Here is a 22,859-nt window from a genome sequence, read left to right as displayed (position 1 = left end):
TTACTAGTCATTTCATCATCTGATCCTTCAACCTTCTGAGATTTAACTGCTATCGTAACCGCTAACACCACTAAATCTCTTAAGTGTACATGAATCTCAGCTCACTAGATCGACCTTAGCCCTAGGATTCTCATTCAACTTAGTAAATTCACTGGCTAACCCTAGCATGCATCATCAAAATCCATAACAAAGTTCCATTCACTCTTAAACTCTACGAAACTCGTCCAAATATAACAACTTCAAGTATTCATCTTAATACTAACACTTTCCTTTATGTAACTTGATCATCCTCCAATCAATCCGATACTTAGTCTCTCGATCAAAAACCTGACAAACTTTGAGTCCTACACACTTAAGACAGAGATTCATGGATTTAAAACCTAAACCTTCTCCAAGTTTGGTCCTCTAATGGCCTTTAATCCTCCAATACTTCTTAAATGAATATCCATTTCTTAAAACTATGACTCATTTGCTTACATAAACGACCTGACCAGTGTCGTCATGCTTTCACATTCACATCTTGATCCTGATATTCACAATCATAACTTATTATGCTAACATCATTCGAATCTTATCACATGGCTCATCATATCAGCAACCCCATAATCAACATCAATCGATCCCCAACTTATAACCAACCTTAACACTCTACACAACTCAGAATTCCTTTACTTCAAGATCTCTCTTATACTATACCTCAATGGTCTTTACCCGAAACTCATCTTCAGATCTCCAATCTTCTAAGATTCAAATCCTATTGTCACACCTACAACCATAAGATCTCCTACTCGTACGTGATTCTCAACTCTCAAGGTCAATCTTAACCCTAAGATTTCAATCCATCTTAGTAAATCTCACTTAGTAACCTTAGCATGTTTCTCTGAAATCCATATCAACAATCTCAAGTATTCAACTTATACTAAAACTTTATTTTTCTAACTTAATCATTAATTCAACACTTTTCAAGTGAAAATTCATCTCTTAAGACTATAATGTATCCACAAATGAATCAAGCGCTTAGCAAAACTTATTCCTCGAACCCGACTACAACAATCTAGCTCAGAGTTAATTCTTCTCAATCTTGTCATCATCAAGTGATCATCTATAACCTGATATTAAATGCAACCTATTTAGTCTCTAACAATTCCACTCCGAAATCACATAACCTATGACTTCATAATTCCGAGAAAATACTTAATATTTTTCCAGCATTAAATCTCTTGACTTAGTCTACCTCTACTTGGAGTAATCACACGAACTAACCAATTAATGTCTATACGACACTCATCGACTTCCAAAGATTTAAATCTTAATCTTTTAAAATCAAGTGCTTAACACGAACTTTCCTCCCAAATCCGACTAATCCTCGATCAATTCAAATTCATCTTACACATCCTTCTATCAAAGTCCATTACCAGCTGTGATTCCGAATATCACCCCCTCAATATTAAGTTGATCAAGCCTAATACATCGAAGGTGAAAATTTAGAAAAACCCACTGGAACAGTCAATGAGTTCCTATCGTCCAGTAGTCACCATTATCCCGACATCCAATCCTTAACGCTCCCGCTACGGAACAACGCACCCTCAACATAACACGTATACTACCCATAAGGAATCTCTCTAAGATTCGTTCTTCAGCTACTAGCTTCCTTATAAACGCAGCGGTGCAAAACTACTTTCTAGGCTTAGCGTGTTATTCTAAACCTCGTGTAACTACTATAGTTAAAACACGAGCAGCAGTCAAATAAATTCTTAGTAGGGGTAATAACTATAAGGTCAAAGCTTAGCGGTAAAAGCAAGTTCAAGCGTGTTGCACACGCTACGGGGGTAACGAAGAGTATACCATACTAGAATGAAAAAGAATAGTTAGAAAGTTACCATCGTTCTTGCGCTCTCCTCTGACTAATCCATCAGCTCCCTCGCCGCACAAGACATGGACTCTTCCCCGTGCAGTAGAACGTCTTCCCCTCACCGTATGCACAGATGGCTCAACCTTGGTTACATTGCAATCCTTGGCTTGATGCCCCGGACGGTTGCAGTTGAAACATAGAGGTCTTCCGTCTGGACACTTGTTAGTGTAGTGCCCCACCTTCTTGCACCTGTAACACGTCACTCCTTGACCCGAAGTCTTGTTTCCTGTTCCTCCGGTAGCATTTATGGGCTTATACTGCCCCGAGGTAAAACCTTCCTCTAAAGGACGTTGATACGGCTTCTCCTGTCGGAATCTCTCTTTCCCTTGATTATTTTGAAAGTTCGACCTCATTGGTCCCCCAGTGCCTGTTCTATTAATCCTCTTGTTCTTCATAAGTTCAACTTCTGTTGCCTTCTCAACCAAAGGTTGAAATCGCACAATCCCTAGCGGCCTCACCGAATCTTCGATGTCAGCTCGTAGTCCGTTAATAAACCTCTTGCACATATAGCGCTCGTCCACATGGTCATTGAAAAATTGGAAGTGCATTGCCAATGACTCCAGTTTGGAAGCATACTCAGGTATGGTCATGCTCCCTTGACAAAGAGTCAAAAATTGCGCTTCTCTCTCATCTCGGGCACTAGTCGGAAAATACTTGTCTAGGAACGCAGCTCGGAACGAGTTCCAATTCACTTCCTCGTGATTGGCCTCCATCATTCCTCTGGCGCCCCTCCACCAGTACTCAGCATCTCCTAGTAGTAGGTAAGATGCCAGGCCCACCTTAGCCCCTTCGGCGGTATGCAGTACCCCAAAAATCTTTTCAATCTCTTGGATCCATAGGTCCGCTCTGTCTGGGTCAGTCCCACCCGTGAACTTGGGCGGATCCTGTCGCCTGAAATCAGTCAGCCCCCTATTCTGGTCTAGGGCTACCTCCCTCTCACGCTTATGACGCTCACGTTCAGCCTTGTCAGCACGCCACTGAGCGTTCTCCGCAGTTTGATTTGTCATTGCCTGGGCCATAGCAGTCATTGCCCCAGCGAGTTGGTTCATGTTCACCATGTTCTGTTTAGTTAAACAAACAGTTAGTACTAATCATAAGATAACATCTAACATAACTATACAATATGATTAAGCACTAACTTCAATCAATTCTAAGCGAAAAATCGCTCGGCAGACAATCAATTTTCACTCTTTGCAGAGTCACACAACCTAGCACAGAAGACCTATTCCCCAAAGACTCCCGAAAGACTCGACAAGCTCTGATACCACAATGTAACACCCCGATTTCGGTGGCGTCACTTTAGTAACTCGAAAATAAAATAAAGTAAAGTGGAAAAGCAGGTATTTTTTTTTCGTTTTTGTTTAAATAAAAAGACTTGTCGAAATAAAGACTCAACCCAATCGCGATTAACGGCGATTAATATACAATACAAGCACAGCCCTCGCTGCAACTAAAAACATCGTCACGAGTGTCCTCATGTGACGGAAAGTAACATCAAGTAACTAAAAGTGTTGCCCAACGGCAAACAAGTGCGACTCATAAATAGAGTCATAAGTTTTATAAATACAGTCCTTCGAAAAGTAAGTCAGCCCAAAACGGCTTCCAAAAAGACTTCTTACGTCCGACTACTCCATGCGATTCCCATCAACGGAGAACCACACCGAAAAGCAATCTGTCGGAAACTACCCTGTCCCAAAAGTACAAATGACGATTCAGAGCTATGACACTAACACCCAACCTTAGTAGGCTCTAAACACCCATACCCTATGCTTCCATCATCGACCCTCATCTGGTCATGCATTCAGTCCGGGTCCTCGTCGAAAGCTTCAGTAATAATCATTACGCTCCAGGTCTTCCTCGAGTGACGAGTCATCACGAATCGACTGACGGACGCCTGGCAGCAGGCCGACCGCCCAAACACAAACATACAAACAAAGCCAAGGCGCTAGGGTCAACTCACGGAATAAAATAGATAATACAAACAACATGTGAAGAATAAGGGGGTATATATATATATGTTGTATATCTACATGTAATTTATGTATTGCCTACCCTAAGGTATATACATAGCATGTTATCAAGGCACTAATAAACAATTCGATATCTGCTATCTCAACAGTTCAATAAACAATGACTCAATAAATCAGTAGGGGTGCATGTATGCATGCAATGTCAACTCAGAAGATTATCCCAACAATTAGGCATGTCAAGTCGATCAAACCCCTTGGGTTGAACATACGGACTCGCACACACAACTCCCACAATTAGGCATGTCGAGTCGATCCAACCCATCGGGTTGAACATACGGACTCGCACATGCAACGAATGACAACGCCAAGTCGGTTCACTCAAAAGAGTCGAACATACGGACGTTGCGCGTGTCCAATGACTACCGCCGAATCGATCCAATCCCTCGGATTGAACATACGGATTCACGCGAGGTAAAATGGCAATCGCTGAATCGATCCAATCCATCGGATTGAACATACGGACTCACGCGTGCCTGAGTGACTACCGCCGAATCGATCCAATCCATCGGATTGAATATACGGATTCGCGCGTGTCAACAATTATTGCCGAATCGGCCCAACCCGTCGGGTTTGGACATACGGATTCGCGCCGCAAAGTCGAAGATACACCCTTGGTGTTCTTCGTGAAGGCCCAGTCTTCTGACCGTCCCAAACCCCAAACATATGCATAATGCAATATGGTTAACAAAACATCGAATCGTCCTCACACGTACGAGTTTAACCACAAGTCTCAATTTAAAAGGACCCGAAGATCAAAGTCGTCTTGCGACTAGGCTGTGAAAAGCCGGAGTACATATTGCACTCAGTGACATTTCCATGGTCACTATGGTTCATCCTCGTGACGACCATCAAATCATCTCAAGTTCAAGGCTTTTCGACTATTTCCCGTTTTGCACAATCATTTCCAAGTCTTAAATTTTCCTAAAGGTCTCGTTAATTAATCAAAGCATTTCAAGTGGAGTTAATCAAGTTATGAGGTTTATTATCGAAATCCAAGTTCCATAAATTCTCAAGTTCCAAATTCCTACTATTCAAAGTTTCCCAAATCCCCCAAATATAATCCCCGGAAAAGTCTAAGTGTTCAAAGAGGGCTAGATCTCAGACCTAAGGTCAGGACCTGCCTAGGGTTTCCTCTCAACCCGAAAGATCAACAACATCAACTCAAATGTCCTACGCTCCGCAATCGCGTCAACACGCACAATTCGATATCAATTCAACAATATTCAGCTCTAAAGAGCGATGCAATAAGAGTATGGTGCGGGAATCATAAGACAGAAACCAGTAAACGGCCGAAGCCTCTCAGAAAACGGAGACACACGTCTCATATAAGTTCACTCGGCCAAAGCCTCCAGAAAAAAACTTTCCAATTTCAAACGATCAACAATACCCAAGCAATATTCAATAACAAGCAATATTCAATATCAAGCAATATTCAAGTCGAATTTATCGACGCCTATAAATCATTAGCTAGTAAGTAAGTTGCCCTAACCTCGAGTTGTTCTGGTCTCCCGGTGCAGGTCTCGCTCACAAGCTTGTTCAGTCAATCCCAAAGTTTCCACAATTGAACCTTTGAGCAAGCAAAGCAATAATGAATCTAAACAAGTCGATACAGTCGAAACAATCCTAACTAATGTTCGACGAAGCTCAAGAAGCTTCAGAGTACAACATTTAGGCACGAATGGAAGGGCTTTCCCCGAATGGATGAGTTTTGACTCGATTCAAGTTTTGTACAAAAACACTTTATTCGCTAAAACGTGCATAACTCGAGCTACAGAACTCGGAATGACACGAAATCGGCGCCAAAATTTCAACAATTGAAAGAGCTACGCAATGGCTCAGGTCATAGAGACCCAAAAATTATTTTTGGACACAGTACCCAAGCAAATAGGTTTCGGCCACTATAGAAAATAGGGTTTTCGAACTTTTTCTTCGATCTAAATCAATTCCAAGGTATTCTTAGGCGATATCTAGGCCAGGGAAACTCTCAGAAAAATTATCGGGTCGAAAACTGTCGCAGGGGTATTTTGGTCATTATTTTCAGCTCAGAATTTCAAAATTGGAATTTCGAAAAACAAATTGGATGGGATCGATCCTAACGACATTTATAACAACTAATCCTACTAAAGCTAAGCTCAGTCGTGAATTTCCAGCTTAAAGAACGGAACTTTACCCAGAAATGGGTTTTTCCAACAGAAATTGATCCCGGCGGCATTTCGGCGACATTCAGCAGAAAACAACCGGATATTCACGCTCTAGAGCACGTAGGCAATAAGTTTAGACACTAAAATCAGCTTATTTGGACAGTTTTACAAAAAGCTCAAAACTTTGAGCACAGAAAGACATAGAAAAAGTCGACAGATCTGACGATCAGAAGTGAGGGATAGCATCAGTACCTCGATGTCTACGCGTAGCAACGAACGGAACGACGATCGGTCAAGAATTGGAAAAATCACTTTTCTTCCTTTTTCCTCTTCAATGTCTCGGCCGTGTGTGTGTGTTGTGAAGCTATTTTTTTTTATTTTTTTTTCATTTTTCATACTATATATAGGAAATGGAAAATGCGGAAAAATGAGAATTTCGCGAATCCGATTTTTCCTACTGATTCCAACGTATTTTAGACACGATATTCTTCCCGCTGAATCTTCTAATTCTCCAAAGAAATATCAGCATGATTTTTTGTTTTCGAGGCTTGTTTTTAATGTGTACCGGCTTAAAATGCACTTTATGCACTTTATGATTTTGACCTCGGATGCAGATACTTCCTTCTGAAGAAAGATCTGGAACGTCGATTAGAGTGGGCGTACGCGGATGAAATCTTTATTTGAAGCTCCGAATAGAAAAAGTCTTCATCGTCCGTTGATTTTAGGGTTTCTGAACTATCAGTGATTCGGTTTCGGCAAACTTCCGAGTATTGGAATTTGACGTTCTTACATTCTAGGGTTTCGTATCGAAACGCTCGTTTATAGACGAATAAGAGAAGTTCTAACATTTCTCTGAAAACTTTTGGAATTAGTTTTCATCGTGCCTTAAAGAGTAAATTAGCTATTTCCTAGCGTTCTTGACCTAGGTTAAAGCGAATACTAACCGTGCTATAACCTTTATCGACTTGGATACCATCCTTAGCTTTTTCCTGAACTTTCTCCTTCACAAATTTATTCCATTCAATAGACACTTGTTCAGGTTTTCCTTCACGTTACCTCAAATTAATCGTGAAAAGGAATTTTATTCGGTTTATTCCAAACTTAAAAACTTGGGTCTCACACTTCAAACAAATGATTAAGTACACAAAGAATTGGGCTTATCTTTTGGTTTGAAAGAATTATCTACATGAGGCATCGATAGGTAGTTGCTTAGGCTATAGCACGAAGGAGGAATTCATGAGTTCATGTGCACAGGATGATGTGCTTAAATGGACTAGTTGAGCAAGAATCCATAGCATCATTTTTCATTTTTGAATTTATTTTCCTTTTTCCTTATAGCTACTTCGACGTTTCGTTATCACAATAAAACAAACCTTTGAACTCAAGACTTAAACTGAGTTTTTCACTTACAATCCCTGTGGTTCGATTTTAAAACCGGGCGAATTCCGTACAATTGCGGATTTCCCAACAAGTTTTTGCTGCTGTTGCCAGGGATTGTTTGTGATTTTTTGTTTAAGTTACGAGTTTGAAGTTTACCTTTTACTTTGTTCTGGATAGTCTACCTAAGACTCTAACTTAAGGTTGAATGGGAGATAACCCATGTTTTTATTCTATTTTACGGTTTGTCTTCTGTTTGATGTTTAAGGAAATATAAAGAGATACATTGACGCTCGTGCAGGCTTCTATAGCGCTCGAGCGCCTGAAGGTCAAGTGGAGACTACTTGGAGGCGCTCAATCACTAGGAATGAGGTTCTTTTCTTACTCTGAGTTTAGTCCATGCATTTTTGCATATTTTTCTTTTATAGATTTTGTTTATCTTCTTGATCATGCATTGTTGTAGATAGAATCTTTTATGCCTTGGTCATTACTTCCTATACTTGATAGATTTGTTCCCTAGTTTTGTTCTCTCACATGTTGCCCGCTTTGAAAATGTTTTTGTAGATACCATGTTCTTTTTTGGGGGAGTGATTGTATGTTTGGGAAAGAGAGGGGGAGACTTCGGTCTTCTAAGTGTTTTCTTGAGGATAGAGTTGATGTGAGTCCACAAGGGTCCATCTTTGACCCTTCACTATAAGTTTTCCTGGAGGATCCTGACTCACTTGCACTTCTTGGTAGTGTTGATTTCATTCTTTGTTTCCTGAGGGAGACTTGCATTCTTGAGACTGGTAGGTTTTTCTTGGACTTCAAAATTTGTGTATATACATATTTGTTCCTAGTTGACCGCTTTGAGCCTTTGTGGAGGATTCTTTGTTACCCTTGATGAATGGGCCGGTTGATTGGTTGGATATTCGGGAGTTGTGGTCCTTGTATCTTTATGGAGTTGGTGTGTAAAATGTGCAATTGTCTCTTAATCCCCAAGTTTATGGTAAAAACAAAGTAAAAAGAAAGAAAAAAGAACTCCTTGTCAAAATTGGAGTTCCAAAAAGAAAAAAACAAATATGTTGAAATAAAAATGGGAGACTTGTGTGCTAAGTATCAACTATTTTGAGCTCAGGGAATCAAGGAGGACCACAGTCACTTTGTATAGTCTTAGTCTTCTTTAGGGACCACCTACCTTGTGCTTTACCTAGACAACATCACAACCCTTTTGAAGGCTCATTGAGTAATGCATTGTCAACTTTCGTTGCTCTTGATTAAATGATTCCCAGAACCTATGAACTGCTTGTGTGCTCAGTGCACTAAATGATTGTCTCATGCTAGGATGTTAATTCTAAATGCTTCTCATAGTGGACTCTAATTCTTCTTTGTCTGAGAGTTCCATGCAGTTGATTGTTGAATATTTATCTTGGAACTAACTACATTCACTTGATCCTCCTTTTTGGAAAATGTTTCTGAACATGTAATCCTCTTTTGGCATGTGTGTTTGGAGCAATTCTTTGTGCTTGAGGGCAAGCTAATATTAGTGACGCTCGAGGGCGAGCTGTAGTTGAGTATAGTGGTGTGATGACCAGGATTTTATCCTAGTTTTAGGGTATTCTCTTTGCTTCTTTTGAGTCTTTTTCTTTGTCGAATGTAGTGTTTCATGCATTTTTACTTCTATTTGTGCATTTGGATAAGTTTAGTAATTTTGTAGTTCTTTAGGGACCTTTTTTATATTTTAGCATAGTTTTGTGTCTTTAGCATTTGTCTTTGTTCTAGGGTCACTTGTGTCAATAAACCATTGCTATTTTTGATATTTTCATTGAGCTTTGATGAGAATAAGCAGGTGAAAACTGAAGAAGAAGGAAAGTCAAGAGGTTTGGAGGTTTGAAGTTTGCATTGAAGTGGAGTTAAGTTGTAATTCTGAAGGTTTTTGGGCGAGCATTGGCTCCTGGGCGCTCAGCACCAATGCTCGAGCACACAACACACAGAAGTCAGGAAGCTGAAAAATCTGAGGCTGGCGCTCGAGCGCCCAGCACTAGCACTCGAACGCTCGGCACTCTGAAGCCAACACATAATTTTCTGACAACTAACGCTTGAGCGCCACTTCCCAATGCATGAGTGCCCAGACACGTCTGAAAGCTCTATAAATAGGTGTTTAGTTGTTTTGTTTCATATCTCTTGTAATCTCTTGATACTATGTAAACCTTAGAAGGAGAGGAGCATCTAGGTGAGTGTGAGAGGGCTTCCAAGCTTGAAATCCAGGTTCTTAGCCAAGCATGGCTAATCTCTTCTATTGCTTTGGTGTTCTTTGTAAGACTTTTCATATTTAAGTTATAATCTTAAGTTTTCTTTCACATGTTCTTCTTCTATCCTTGAATCCCATTTTCTGAATTTTAATCTAAGCTTGAGTGCATGCTTGTTTTATGCTTTTCTATAATCAGAACTGAAGTTTGTTATGGATTAGGGAACTGATTTGGGATTACCCCTTTCTATGCTTGCTACTAGGAATAGAGGAAGCGTTGGGGTTTGTTGGCCTGAAGTTTGTAAGCTTTATGCTTCAAACAAACGTTTAAGTACACAAAGAATTATCTATGCGAGTCATCGATAGGTAGTTTCTTAGGCTATAACATCAAGGAGGAATTCATGAGTTCATGTGCATAGGATAATGTGCTTAAATGGACTAGTTGAGCAAGAATCCAAAGCATCATTTTTCATTTTTGAATTTATTTTCCTTTTTCCTTATTGCTACTTCGAAGTTTCGTTATCACAATAAAACAAACCTTTGAACTCAAGACTTAAACTGAGTTTTTCAATCACAATCCCTGTGGTTCGATTTTAAAACCGGGCGAATTCCGTACAATTGCGGATTTCCCAACAAGTTTTTGCTGCTGTTGCCGGGGATTGTTTGTGATTTTTTTTTTAAGTTACGAGTTTGAAGTTTACCTTTTACTTTGTTCTGATAGTCTACCTAAGACTCTAACTTAAGGTTGAATGGGAGATAACCCATGTTTTTTTCTATTTTACGGTTTGTCTTCTGTTTGATGTTTAAGGAAACATAAAGAGATACATTGACGCTCGAGCAAGCTTCTATAGCGCTCGAGCGCCTGAAGGTCAATGTAACACCCCGATTTTCGGGTGCCACGGTAGTAACATGTTAAAGTAAATATGCAATCTTTTCCAAAAGGGATTTATAAATGTGAGTATTTATTTTTTTTTCCTTTTCGAAGTGTTTCTAAAATATGTAATGCATACTCCCAACCGTAAATAATTTACATCTGGCCTCGATCAAGGCACAGCATAAAGTACATGACAAATAAACTAAGATCCAACAACGGACTCACTATGCAATGACTCCATAAATCCGATATACTCCCTATGATTTCCACACTGAGTAACCATAGGAAAGCAATGCACCGGAACCTACCCGAAACCTTAAATACAAATCATAAAATGATCCTGCAAGCTTAAAACAATAACGGTAAGCTTTTCTACCCAAAGGCTCTAGCCCTACACCCGACTCTATTCTTCGAGTCTTCTATAGATCTTCCACGTGGAGTAGCATCTGCTCACATCACCTCCTTTCGTCGTCTGGCAGCAGGCCGACCGCCCAAACACAAACATACAAACAAAGCCAAGGCGCTAGGGTCAACTCACAGCAATAAGTACATATACACACAACATTTGACAGGGTATATATATAAGTTGTTATATAAGCATATAAGTAATCCTAGCATGTTATGGCTCTAACATTGCTTCAATAAACAAACAGCACACAGTCTCAGTCAGCATGAATGTATGCGTGAAATGCACAATATGAATCCGGATTTGTGACGCGTTCCCGTTCGCCACAAGTGAAGCATTTTCACTATGGATGGACCATTCCCGTTATCCATCCTGGATGAAATCCATCCTGGATGAACCATTCCCGTTATTCATCCTTGGTGAACCATTCCCGTTATTCACCGAATGATGAACCATTCCCGTTATTCATCATTAATGCAAGGTGAACCGTTCCCGTTATTCACCATGATATGCACAGGTGAACCATTCCCGTTATTCACCCGATTGAATGCAACGTGGTTAGCCAAACAACGAATCGTCCTTACCACGAAAGTGTCTAGCTCACAACCCAATCTCAACAAACCCATGAGTTAGTGTCGGTCAATACAACACAACTCGGAGTAAGTGTCGGTCAATACAACACAACTCCAACAAGAAAACACAAGGGTCTAGTGTCGGTCAATACAACACAGCCCAAACAACAAGAGCACTAGGTTTCGGTCAATACAACACGGCTCCACAACACTCCCCAAGAGTACTAAAGTACTCGGTGACTTCAATCATCACCATAGCTCACCTTAGTGGCTTTCCCCAATTCCGATAACTCTCCAAACCCACAACAAAGGTCGACTTTTCCCCGTCTTTCGTAAATGTTTTCCCCTTCAGTTCTCCTATGCTTAAACGTTAATAAAAATTGTTTCAATTCAAATTAGTCAAGTTATGAGTTTATTTCTCAAAGTCTAAGTTTCCCAAGTCTTTAGTTTTTCAAAGCTCTATCATTCTAAGTTTTCAAAGATCAACCACCCAAAATACATTTCCCGGGGAAAGTCTAAGAATTCCAACATATGGCTAAGTCTCAAACCCCACATTTGGACTTGCCTAGGGTTGTTCATCCAACCTAAAATATCAAAGATCACCAGATCAATGAATCTCCACTCCGAAGCTGCGTCAAAACGCTCAATCCAACAAAAGCACAACATCACAAGTTATGGAAAAGCATCATAACATCAACTCATCATCATAACCAACATCAGATAAAGCATAAGTCGAATTTATCGACGCCTATCATGCAATCATAGCTAAATATGTAAGTTGCCCTAACCTTAGGCGCTTTCCTTACTAAGTTGCGACTCAAATCAAATCCAGTCATATCTTTGCTTTCCCGTGTTGGCTCACTTCCGTCTGTTCTTTGGCTTCGTCGTCAAGCGCTTCCGTTATTCATACCCTTCATAAGTACACATAACATAATCACTAATTGAGCTACCTACTTTCCAAGTCTAAAGCTACACTCTCAAGCAATTGACTCGACGAAATCACAAGTTAAACTCAATCTCCTTAATGGTTATAAACCATCAAGATCAACCTCAGAAATTAAGATAAGTCATCATAATGACAACAAAGCAATAACAAAGCTTCAAAATCTTATGACTTAGTAAATCAACTTTAAAACCAAATACTCATATGCTTGTCAAAATAGATAAGTACACATTGAAGGTATGAAAAACGGTAGAAAGGGGGGGGGGGTTGAATAGCGTTCAGAATATCAACAGAGGGGTTCTTATAAAAAACCAATATAAAAACTTTCCCCTTAAGATTTAAAGTAAATCTTTTCGGTTTCTCTAAGATAGATGGTGCAGCGGATAAAGATAGAGAGAAGAGAAAAGCACACAAGTATTTTATCCTGGTTCACTTGATAAATCCCTCAAGCTAATCCAGTCCACCCGTTAAGGTGATTTCTTCCTTCTTAGAATGAAGGCAATCCACTAATCAGATAATTGTTACAACTGCACTTGAAACCTACAAGTGACTAACAATACACTGACTTAGCTCACACTAAGATTCACTCTCTTAGTCTTCTCTAGGATCCGATCAACCTTGATCTCCTAAAGGAATCACCACTAAGATTCACTCTCTTAGTCTTCTTAAGGATACTGACCTACCCGGTCCCTTAAGGAAAATCAAACAACTGTTTGAGGTTGGTGTTTACAAAGGTTTGCTTCTAAATAAGCTGAGTGTAAACTAAATAAGAACAGATGAAGAAAGTAGAGGCTTGAATCTTTTCTTGTATTGCAGCTCTTGGTTTCTCTCTCTTAGCTTTCTTCTTTTTCTTCAGCCTTTTATAGTCCAAGGTGCAAAGGATATTTCTGTTGAGAGAATATGACCGTTGGAGGGCATTTCTGGAACTTCCAGAACCTGCTGTGGCTGAACCTTGGTAGGTAGGCTTTTCAGAATAGTACACTACTCTTGTACTTCTTGATAGAGACATTTGCCTTTAACCAATGACTTCTGATCAGAGGAATGCTTCGTGTTGGAACTTGTGAAGCTTGGTGATCAGAGTCAGAGGGAAGCTTGGATCCTCTGACCTTCGTTACTTCTGCTTCTGAACCTTCAGAGCTTCTGGACCTTCAGAGCCTCTGATCCTCAGATCTTCTGATCTTCTGATCTTCAGATCTTATGATCTTCTGATCCTCTGATCATCAGATCCTCTGATCCTCAGATCTTCTGATCTTCAGATCCTCTGATCCTCAGATCTTCTGATCTTCTGATCTTCTGATCTTCTGATCTTCAGATCTTCTGATCTTCAGATCCTCTGATCTTCTGATCTTCAGATCCTCTGATCCTCAGATCTTCTGACGAATATATCTTCTGGTGTCAGAATCAGAACCTGTTTGTCAAAACACTCAAGACAAACATTAGAGTATCATAGTTGTTCATTCACAAATAAATACTTGTTATCATCAAAACATAGAGTTGTACCACATGACCAAATCTTGATCTTACAATCTCCCCCTTTTTGATGATGACAAAACCATGTATTTTGATGAACAACTCTAAACAAATAAACTGAATACACTAAGAGTATAAGGTATCAGAGTTAAAACTTATCCTGATGTGTATGGTTTATTTTGCTCATTCTGAATCCAAGTCACTGCTTGATTCTGAGCTAAGCTCCCCCTGAATCTAATACTTAATATCAACGTTAGTAATATCTAGATTCTGAGCTAAATAATGTAGGAGTTGTCAAGATACTATAAGTTCTCCCCCTTTTTGTCATAAGCAAAAAGAATGAAGGTGGAAAAAAATAGTAAGAGCATAAGACGAAATACTCTCCCTCAGAAGGAATACCAAGGGATACTTGGCTGCTGATTAGTGTATCTTCTGATGAGAGCAGAAGTGTGGTTCTGGTGACATCTCCATTCTGGACAAAATTTCATCTTCAGATACTTCAGAATGAGAAGCTATGAACCTACTCTTCTTCTGATTCTGAGCTAAGCATCTTCTGATGTTGTTGCTTCTGGTTTGACAAGTTCTGAGTCTTTGTTTCTATCTGAAACAGTCATGCTCATCTCTGCAAGCTTTTTCAGCTAGCTTTGACTTGACCAAATCTTACTCTACTGATGCCTCCAAGATCAACTTCACCTTCAGGTTCAAGTTTTGGATCTTGGGACATATGCCTTTCTCCCGTCATGTGTTGTTTGCATCCACTGTCCAGGTTCCATGGTTGGAGTTTCGATGGACCTATTGAAGATATCTGCAACATATATAATCTTATCCCTAGGTACCCACTTTCTGGGTCCTTTCTTGTTAGTTAGCCGAGAAGTTCTGACAACTTTGGGTCTTTCAGCAGGATAATGGAAAGGAATTTGAGCATGATATTTTGACATAGAGAAAGTTCCTTTCTTAAGAGATGATGGAGCAACTTCAGCAGGTAAAGGATCAGGCAATATGGTACCAGAGGGAACAAAGCATTCATACAAGGATTTAGCTTTAGACACAGAGGGCTCATTTCTAATTGGTTTAGAATAGCCAATGCCATGCATTCCATTTCTGCTCACGCCATAGATCAATGAAGCCATCAAGCTTCTATCTACGCTTTTAGCCAGGAATCTTTGAAAAGACTTTTCATACTTAGATTCATTTCTACAATCAGAGGCATCACAGGCAACAATTTCTTCTAACTTAGCAATCTGGTTCTTAAGCACAGAGTTAGAATTGATCAAAGCATGATTATCATTTTTCAGATCAGAAATAATTTTCTCATGTTCAGAAGGAGTCTTAGTAGCAGCAGATAAGTCCTTTTTCAACTTTTTATGCTTAGACAATAAAGAGTTATACTTATCCATGATATCAGACAAAGCATGTTTCAGTTCAGAGGTTGAGAAAGAAGCGAATACCTCATTTTCATCGTCTGAGGTAGGATCTCCTTCTGATGCTGAGTCAGAGTCAACAGCATCCTTTGACTCTGCTCCTTTGTCTTTGATAATAGCCATGAGTCCTTGAACTTCACCATCAGAGTCAACATCCTCTGACTCTGATTCATCAAAAGTCACCATCAGACTCTTCTTGGTCTTGAAATGCTTCTTTGACTTTTTGTCCTTTGATGAGCCTTTGAATTTGCTCTGCCTGTGCTTCCAGATGCAGTTGAGCTTTCTGGATATCAGAGTCAGCTCATCTTCATCAGAATCTTTAGAGGCTTCTTCAGATTCTTCTGCTTCTGCTTGGAGAGCCTTAGCCTTTTCAGATTTGGATTTCAAGGCTATAGACTTCTTCTTCTGATCCTGATGTTCAGCACGCTTTAGTTCATGACACTTCAGTATGCTTATGAGTTCTTCCAAACTCATCTGCTCAACATCTCTAGTTAACTCCAAGGAAGTTATCAAAGGCATCCAGCTTTCAGGAAGACCTCTAAGGATCCTCATGACATGATCCGCAGTGGTGTAGCTATTGCTGAGGGGTCTTATTCCAGCAATAATCAACTGGAATCTGGAAAACATATCCTCAATGGATTCGTCATGTTCCATTTGGAAGGATTCATATTTCTGGATCAAAGACAGTGCCTTTGATTCTTTCACTTTCTTGTTTCCTTCATGAGACATCTTCAAGGATTCAAAGATGCCCTTGGCGGAATCACGATCAGTAATTTTCTCATATTCTTCATATGAAATGGCACTGTGCAGAATAGCTCTTGATCGGTGATGATCTCTGAACTCCTTCTTTTGATCTTCACTCATCTTCTTCCTTGGGATCTTTACACCATGTACATCAACAGGAGGGGTGTAGCCATCAACAACAAAATCCCAAAGATCAGGATCAAAGCCAAGAAAGAAGCTTTTGATTCTGTCTTTCCAGAAATCAAATCTCTGACCATCAAAGATAGGTGGTCTTGCACTGTATTGATATTTGCTTGTAGTAGTGGTGGAATCCATGAGTTTTTCACACTGGCCCGGATCTACTGAACACTGTTAAGTGTGGTAATCAGAACTTGCGCTCTGATACCAATTGAAGGTATGAAAAACGGTAGAAAGGGGGGGGTTGAATAGCGTTCAGAATATCAACAGAGGGGTTCTTATCAAAAACCAATATAAAAACTTTCCCCTTAAGATTTAAAGTAAATCTTTTCGGTTTCTCTAAGATAGATGGTGCAGCGGATAAAGATAGAGAGAAGAGAAAAGCACACAAGTATTTTATCCTGGTTCACTTGATAAATCCCTCAAGCTAATCCAGTCCACCCGTTAAGGTGATTTCTTCCTTCTTAGAATGAAGGCAATCCACTAATCAGATAATTGTTACAACTGCACTTGAAACCTACAAGTGACTAACAATACACTGACTTAGCTCACACTAAGATTCACTCTCTTAGTCTTCTCTAGGATCCGATCAACCTTGATCTCCTAAAGGAATCACCACTAAGATTCACTCTCTTAGTCTTCTTAAGGATACTGACCTACCCGGTCCCTTAAGGAAAATCAAACAACTGTTTGAGGTTGGTGTTTACAAAGGTTTGCTTCTAAATAAGCTGAGTGTAAACTAAATAAGAACAGATGAAGAAAGTAGAGGCTTGAATCTTTTCTTGTATTGCAGCTCTTGGTTTCTCTCTCTTAGCTTTCTTCTTTTTCTTCAGCCTTTTATAGTCCAAGGTGCAAAGGATATTTCTGTTGAGAGAATATGACCGTTGGAGGGCATTTCTGGAACTTCCAGAACCTGCTGTGGCTGAACCTTGGTAGGTAGGCTTTTCAGAATAGTACACTGCTCTTGTACTTCTTGATAGAGACATTTGCCTTTAACCAATGACTTCTGATCAGAGGAATGCTTCGTGTTGGAACTTGTGAAGCTTGGTGATCAGAGTCAGAGGGAAGCTTGGATCCTCTGACCTTCGTTACTTCTGCTTCTGAACCTTTAGAGCTTCTGGACCTTCAGAGCCTCTGATCCTCAGATCTTCTGATCTTCTGATCTTCAGATCTTCTGATCTTCTGATCCTCTGATCATCAGATCCTCTGATCCTCAGATCTTCTGATCTTCAGATCCTCTGATCCTCAGATCTTCTAATCTTCAGATCCTCTGATCCTCAGATCTTCTGATCTTCTGATCTTCTGATCTTCTGATCTTCTGATCTTCTGATCTTCAGATCTTCTGATCTTCAGATCCTCTGATCTTCTGATCTTCAGATCCTCTGATCCTCAGATCTTCTGACGAATATATCTTCTGGTGTCAGAATCAGAACCTGTTTGTCAAAACACTCAAGACAAACATTAGAGTATCATAGTTGTTCATCCACAAATAAATACTTGTTATCATCAAAACATAGAGTTGTACCACATGACCAAATCTTGATCTTACACACATTACTAGTACTTATTCCTCTCATTTTCCTTAGAGATCTCAGTCTCTAATAGGATACTCATTGAGGTATTTTCGCAATACTACACACCACTTCCCGTTAAAGCAATTAACACAACATCTGCAATAGCATTCTCCTATCATCCTCCTTAAGTAATCTCTTCCCGATTTCTATTCCATAATCCTCTTTATCCTCAATACTTACTTATCAAGTCACCTACAACAACTTAATGTCTCAACTCGCTCTCACGATCTATTCCTCAAGCCAACGTTGTATCATTATCAATTCTTATCAAAACCACTAACTCTTATCAAGTAATCCATAAACCATAGTTAACTTCCAAGGCAAACAACTCTTCTTATCTAATGATTATGTACTTATTCATGACTCATAAGCTCCTTCAAAACGATCGAATCATTTCTCTTAAACTTAAACTCGCGATATCTCATTAGACACACAACCCTAGTTTCTTCGAAACTCCACTTTGGTTCTACAAAAATCCCAACTTATAGATAAGTCATCAATCTCTAAGAAATAACTTCTAGTCCTCAATCAATCCCTTAATCACTTCTAAGTCCTTGAACTTCCAAAGTTTCAAATCTAGACCTTCTAGAACCAAGTATTTATAGTAAAGCTCATAGACTTCTTGGAATTCAAGATTCAATCCTAAGTCATCTTCCAACATCAAGATTGCAATCATAACTTAATCCATTCTAATTAATACCTTTCGGAGTCTAATTCCTCACTCGGAAATCCAAACTTAATTGCTCTAACTCTATCCAATCTTGTTATTCCTAAGCATCCATCGACTAGCGAGATAGTATCAATACGCTTATTCCCTAACACTCCGACAACTTGTTCGACTTTCAAAACTTTTCGCAAAAGCTTTTCAAGCACATTAAGGCTTAAAACAAAATCCTTAAAACCCCCAAAACCACTTAACTCAAAGGAAACAACTTTTTAGAAAACTTAATACATTAACATAAAACTCTACTCAACCACTCAACCTTCGTAAAGAGATTAGTAAAACATATTACATTAGAAATATATATTTTCTTCAGCCAATTAGCAGTAGAAAGAGTTTCAAATGTGTTTTATATTAAAGTAGACTCTTGGGGCTTTCTAAAAAGTGATCATGCACCTAAAACGGATAAAAGATGAGAGAGTTATGCAATTTTCAAGTTGGAGAACCGAAACAGGGAATTGTCCCCTGCAGGTTCTGTTAGTGACGGAAAAACAGAGCTTTGTGACGGAAAAACTGATGTTTGTGACGGACTTCATAACAGAACGTGGTTTTGAAATTTCCAACATGTTCTCAGCACCATAACACTATCTCAAACCATTTTGATTCATCTAAACCCCAGATAAATTTAGAAATCAAATATACAAACATACTAATCAAGAAATTACGGCTTTTACCAAGGAAAATGAGAAGATGATGTGCCGGTGGCGTCCTCTGCGTGGTGGAGCTCACGGTGGTGGTGCTTGGGTCCTTTCATGGGGGTCTCCATTCAAAACCAGAAGAAGGAGAACAAAGATGGTGGATTGTTAGGCTCCATGGAGAGCAAGGAACGGTGGTGGTTAGAAGATGGAGCAAATATGTGATGAGGAGGCGTGTGTGTGGCTTTCATATTGGTGGTGGTGCCATGTTTGTTGCTGCCAATTAGAAAGGAGAAGAATCATGGTGATAGTGATGGTGTGATCAGCGGTTGCAAGAGGGAGAGTAGAGGTGGTGGCTCATGGACTGGTTGTCCATGGAGAAGAAAAGGATGTGGAGATGCTGATCAAAAGAGAAAGAGGAACGGTGGGGAGTTGTTGCAGCAAATAAAAGAAGGAGATAAAGTAGGTAACAAAGAAAGAAAAGAAGAAGAAAAGGAGAAGAAAGGAAGAAAGAGCAGAAATGGGTCTGCTGAAGAAGGAAAGAAAACGTGAAGGAAGAAAAAGAAATAGTGAGGAAGAGAGAAATGAGAGTGAGTCGAGGATGAGGTGGATGGAGGGATAAGGATGGTGAGATATTTTCTAATTATATTTTGAGAAGATATATATTTTTTTAAAACCGGTACGAATTGATTTAGACACTGAATGATTTAGCTCATAGAGATAAGATAAAAATATAAGGGTGATATATTATTATCCCAAAAATTATGAGGAACTCTATGAAATGATAAAATATAAATTTGAATCACTTTGAGCAAAATAAAATGATTCATAGACCAAGAAAGAAGTAGAAACTGAGCTAAAGAATAACTGTGAGACAATTAGAATAAATATGACGTCGTCATATTATGCGTATAAGTCAAGTATAAATTATAAGAAAATGACAATAGTACTTATCATCATTTGAAAGAAAAAGACAATTGTCAGATAGCTCACGGAGCGTTGAATTGAGTTTATCGAATAAAACAAAAGTTATGGCTTATTAAAAATAAGAAGACTAATGATATTATTTCTATTTTCAATGAAACTATAGAAAATTAAATATTTTGAAATTAATTATCATTTAAATGATTTCCTTGATTCGTAATTAAAATCAAGTCAGGAAAATAACTTTAAAAATAATAATAGATTATAAACACTCAATTAATTAATATAATGAAATTAAATAAATAATCTAGTTATTTATTTCAGGGTCTTACAATACTACCCCCCAAAAAGAAAGTTTCGTCCTCGAAACTTGGTGTCAGAGAAAACTCGGGAATAACATTCCCTCACATTTCCTTCCACCCTAAGTAGTGTCAGAGTGCATCCCAAAACTGGGAGACGTCACAACGAATTCACCTCAAAGGTGACATACAAGACAAGAAGCACGACTTAGGTATCTACTAATCGTCCTCCACTAGATCTAGATATCATGCTCATAGTAGTGTTCTAAGCACCTACATCAATCGCCTACATGAACGACCTCACATGTATCGTCATGCCCTCCCGCTAATAGTTCAACCATAACACTAACAATCATAACATCATGCTAATACTATTCTAATCTCGTCACAAGTTTCTTCTACCCAAAAATCTCGCACTCAACATCCATTGACCAACAACTCTTAAGCAAATTCCCTTCTTAATTAGAATCTAACAATCCATCAACCTAATCTCCTTTCCGAACTACCCTTATTCAAACCATAAAGTCAACCTTCCTCTTAGTCACAAATCAAATCACAACTTATCTCAAGTCTTAACACTCTACACAACTCGAGACTCAAAATCTCTAGCTTGATTAGTCTCACGTCAAACAATCCTTAGTCTTTAAACCTCCGAAGATCTAACTGATGTCCTCAAAACTAAAACCACTAACTCTCTTATTCACCCATGATTCTCAACTTACAAAATCAATCTCGACCATAAGATTCCAGTTCAACTTATAAACTCTCAGTTGCTAACCTCGTCGTGTTCCTCTGAAATCCAAAATCATTGTTTGATCATTACTTACTCCTCTAGAGTCTAACTAAGTGATAGTAAACCAACAAGTTTAGTCTCTCAGTGTATTTAGTACACAATCATATAACTTATGGTTTCATAACATTCGAAAGAATACTTAGGCATCTCCAACATTGAATCTATTGACTTAGACTATCTCTACTTAAAGTAATCATGCGAACTAACCATTTAATGACTACACGACAATCATCAACTTCCAGAGATTTAGATCTTAATTCTCTACAATCAAGTGCTTAACATAACCTACTTATCAGCTCGACTAATCATCGATCAAATCTAATCAATCCTCCTATCATAGTCCATGCCAGTTGTAATTCCAAATATCACCCCCTCAATATTCAGTTGATCAGGCTCAATATCTTGGCGATGGAAATTCAGAAAAAACCCACTAGTAAGGCCAATGAGTCTATCTCATCAAGTTGTCACATCTCACTACTAGAAAAAGGATTTTTCACATCAGGGTTTTCACATCAGTTGATTAAATACCTGATGTGAAAGGTAATGCGGTGGCAATTTCGAAATTACAGTGAACTTTTATAAGACTTTTCACATCAGTTCAGAATATGTCCGATGTAAAAAATAATTAGTAAATATGTTTTACATCGGTTGCTATAAAACCCGATGTGAAAGGTTAAAGCGGTGGCATTTTTGAAATTTTAATGAATTACTTTTCACATCAGGTATAATACAACCGATGTGAAAAGTCCCTCATGAAGTACTTTTCACATCAGATATAATACAACCGATGTGAAAAGTCCTTCATGAAAATTAAACCCAAACACATCACAAACCTAGCATTCTCACAAAGAAACCCAAAACAAACCCAAAACCCGATCGTAGCCTCACCGCTCTCGCTGCATTCGCATCGTCGCCTCACCGCCACTACTCACCGCTCTCGCTGTCACCGGTCCTCGCTGCCGCCGCTCTCGCTGTCGCCGGTCCTCGCTGTCGCCGCTCTCGCTGCCTTCGCTCTCGCTGCCTTCGCTCTCACTGCCTTCGCTCTCACTGCCTTCAAGGACCTTGTTGTTAGCTTCGTTCAGCGGCGAGTTGTTAGCTTCGTTCAGGACCTTGTTGTTAGCTTCCTTCAAGGACCTTGTGAATTCGACACAACCCTTTCTTCCTCTCATTACGAAAACAAATATCTTGCGCTCTAAGCTTGAAACCTCACCAGATCGAACTCTATCTCTGGCGCGGCGTCTTCGGTTTCGGTTTCTGGAGCTCTGTTTGACACTCCAGGCCTCGACCTCTCTCTCCCTCCCTTCAAAGCCTTCGTCAAGCAGATCGTGCAAGCTTTTCTCGAAGAGAAGCGGCAACAGCTAGATGAAGAACAACAAGGAGTTACCCAGGACAAGGAGTTCGATGACGATGGCGATCTCATCATCTGCAAGGTCTGTTTCATCTTCACACTCTGGTTATTTTTTGAAGCAATGGTTGCTTAGGTTGAAGAAATTTGATTGTTTTCCTGTTTGTTTTGGTGGGTTGTTTCAGCTTTCAGAGAAGAGGAAGGTGACGATTCAGGATTTCAGAGGGAAAACACTGGTCTCCATTAGGGAGTATTACAGAAAGGACGACAAGGA

General features: G+C 39.4%; 1 protein-coding gene across 1 annotated transcript; it reads right to left on the bottom strand.

Annotated features, from left to right (window-relative positions):
• Window positions 1-10,618: 10,618 nt before the first annotated feature.
• On the bottom strand, window positions 10,619-16,295 carry LOC130737637 (uncharacterized). Its single transcript, XM_057589452.1, has 2 exons — window positions 12,328-16,295; window positions 10,619-11,033 (listed from the first exon to the last, which is right to left on the bottom strand). Exon 1 carries the CDS (start codon window positions 16,235-16,237, stop codon window positions 14,654-14,656), a length of 1,584 nt encoding a protein of 527 aa, XP_057445435.1. The 5' UTR covers window positions 16,238-16,295; the 3' UTR covers window positions 10,619-11,033; window positions 12,328-14,653.
• Window positions 16,296-22,859: the final 6,564 nt, after the last annotated feature.

Source organism: Lotus japonicus, chromosome 2 (genome assembly GCF_012489685.1).
Source record: "Lotus japonicus ecotype B-129 chromosome 2, LjGifu_v1.2".
Classification (NCBI taxonomy): Eukaryota; Viridiplantae; Streptophyta; class Magnoliopsida; order Fabales; family Fabaceae; genus Lotus; species Lotus japonicus.
Note: the sequence above shows the minus strand (reverse complement) of the source record. Positions and strands in the feature narration are given on the sequence as shown.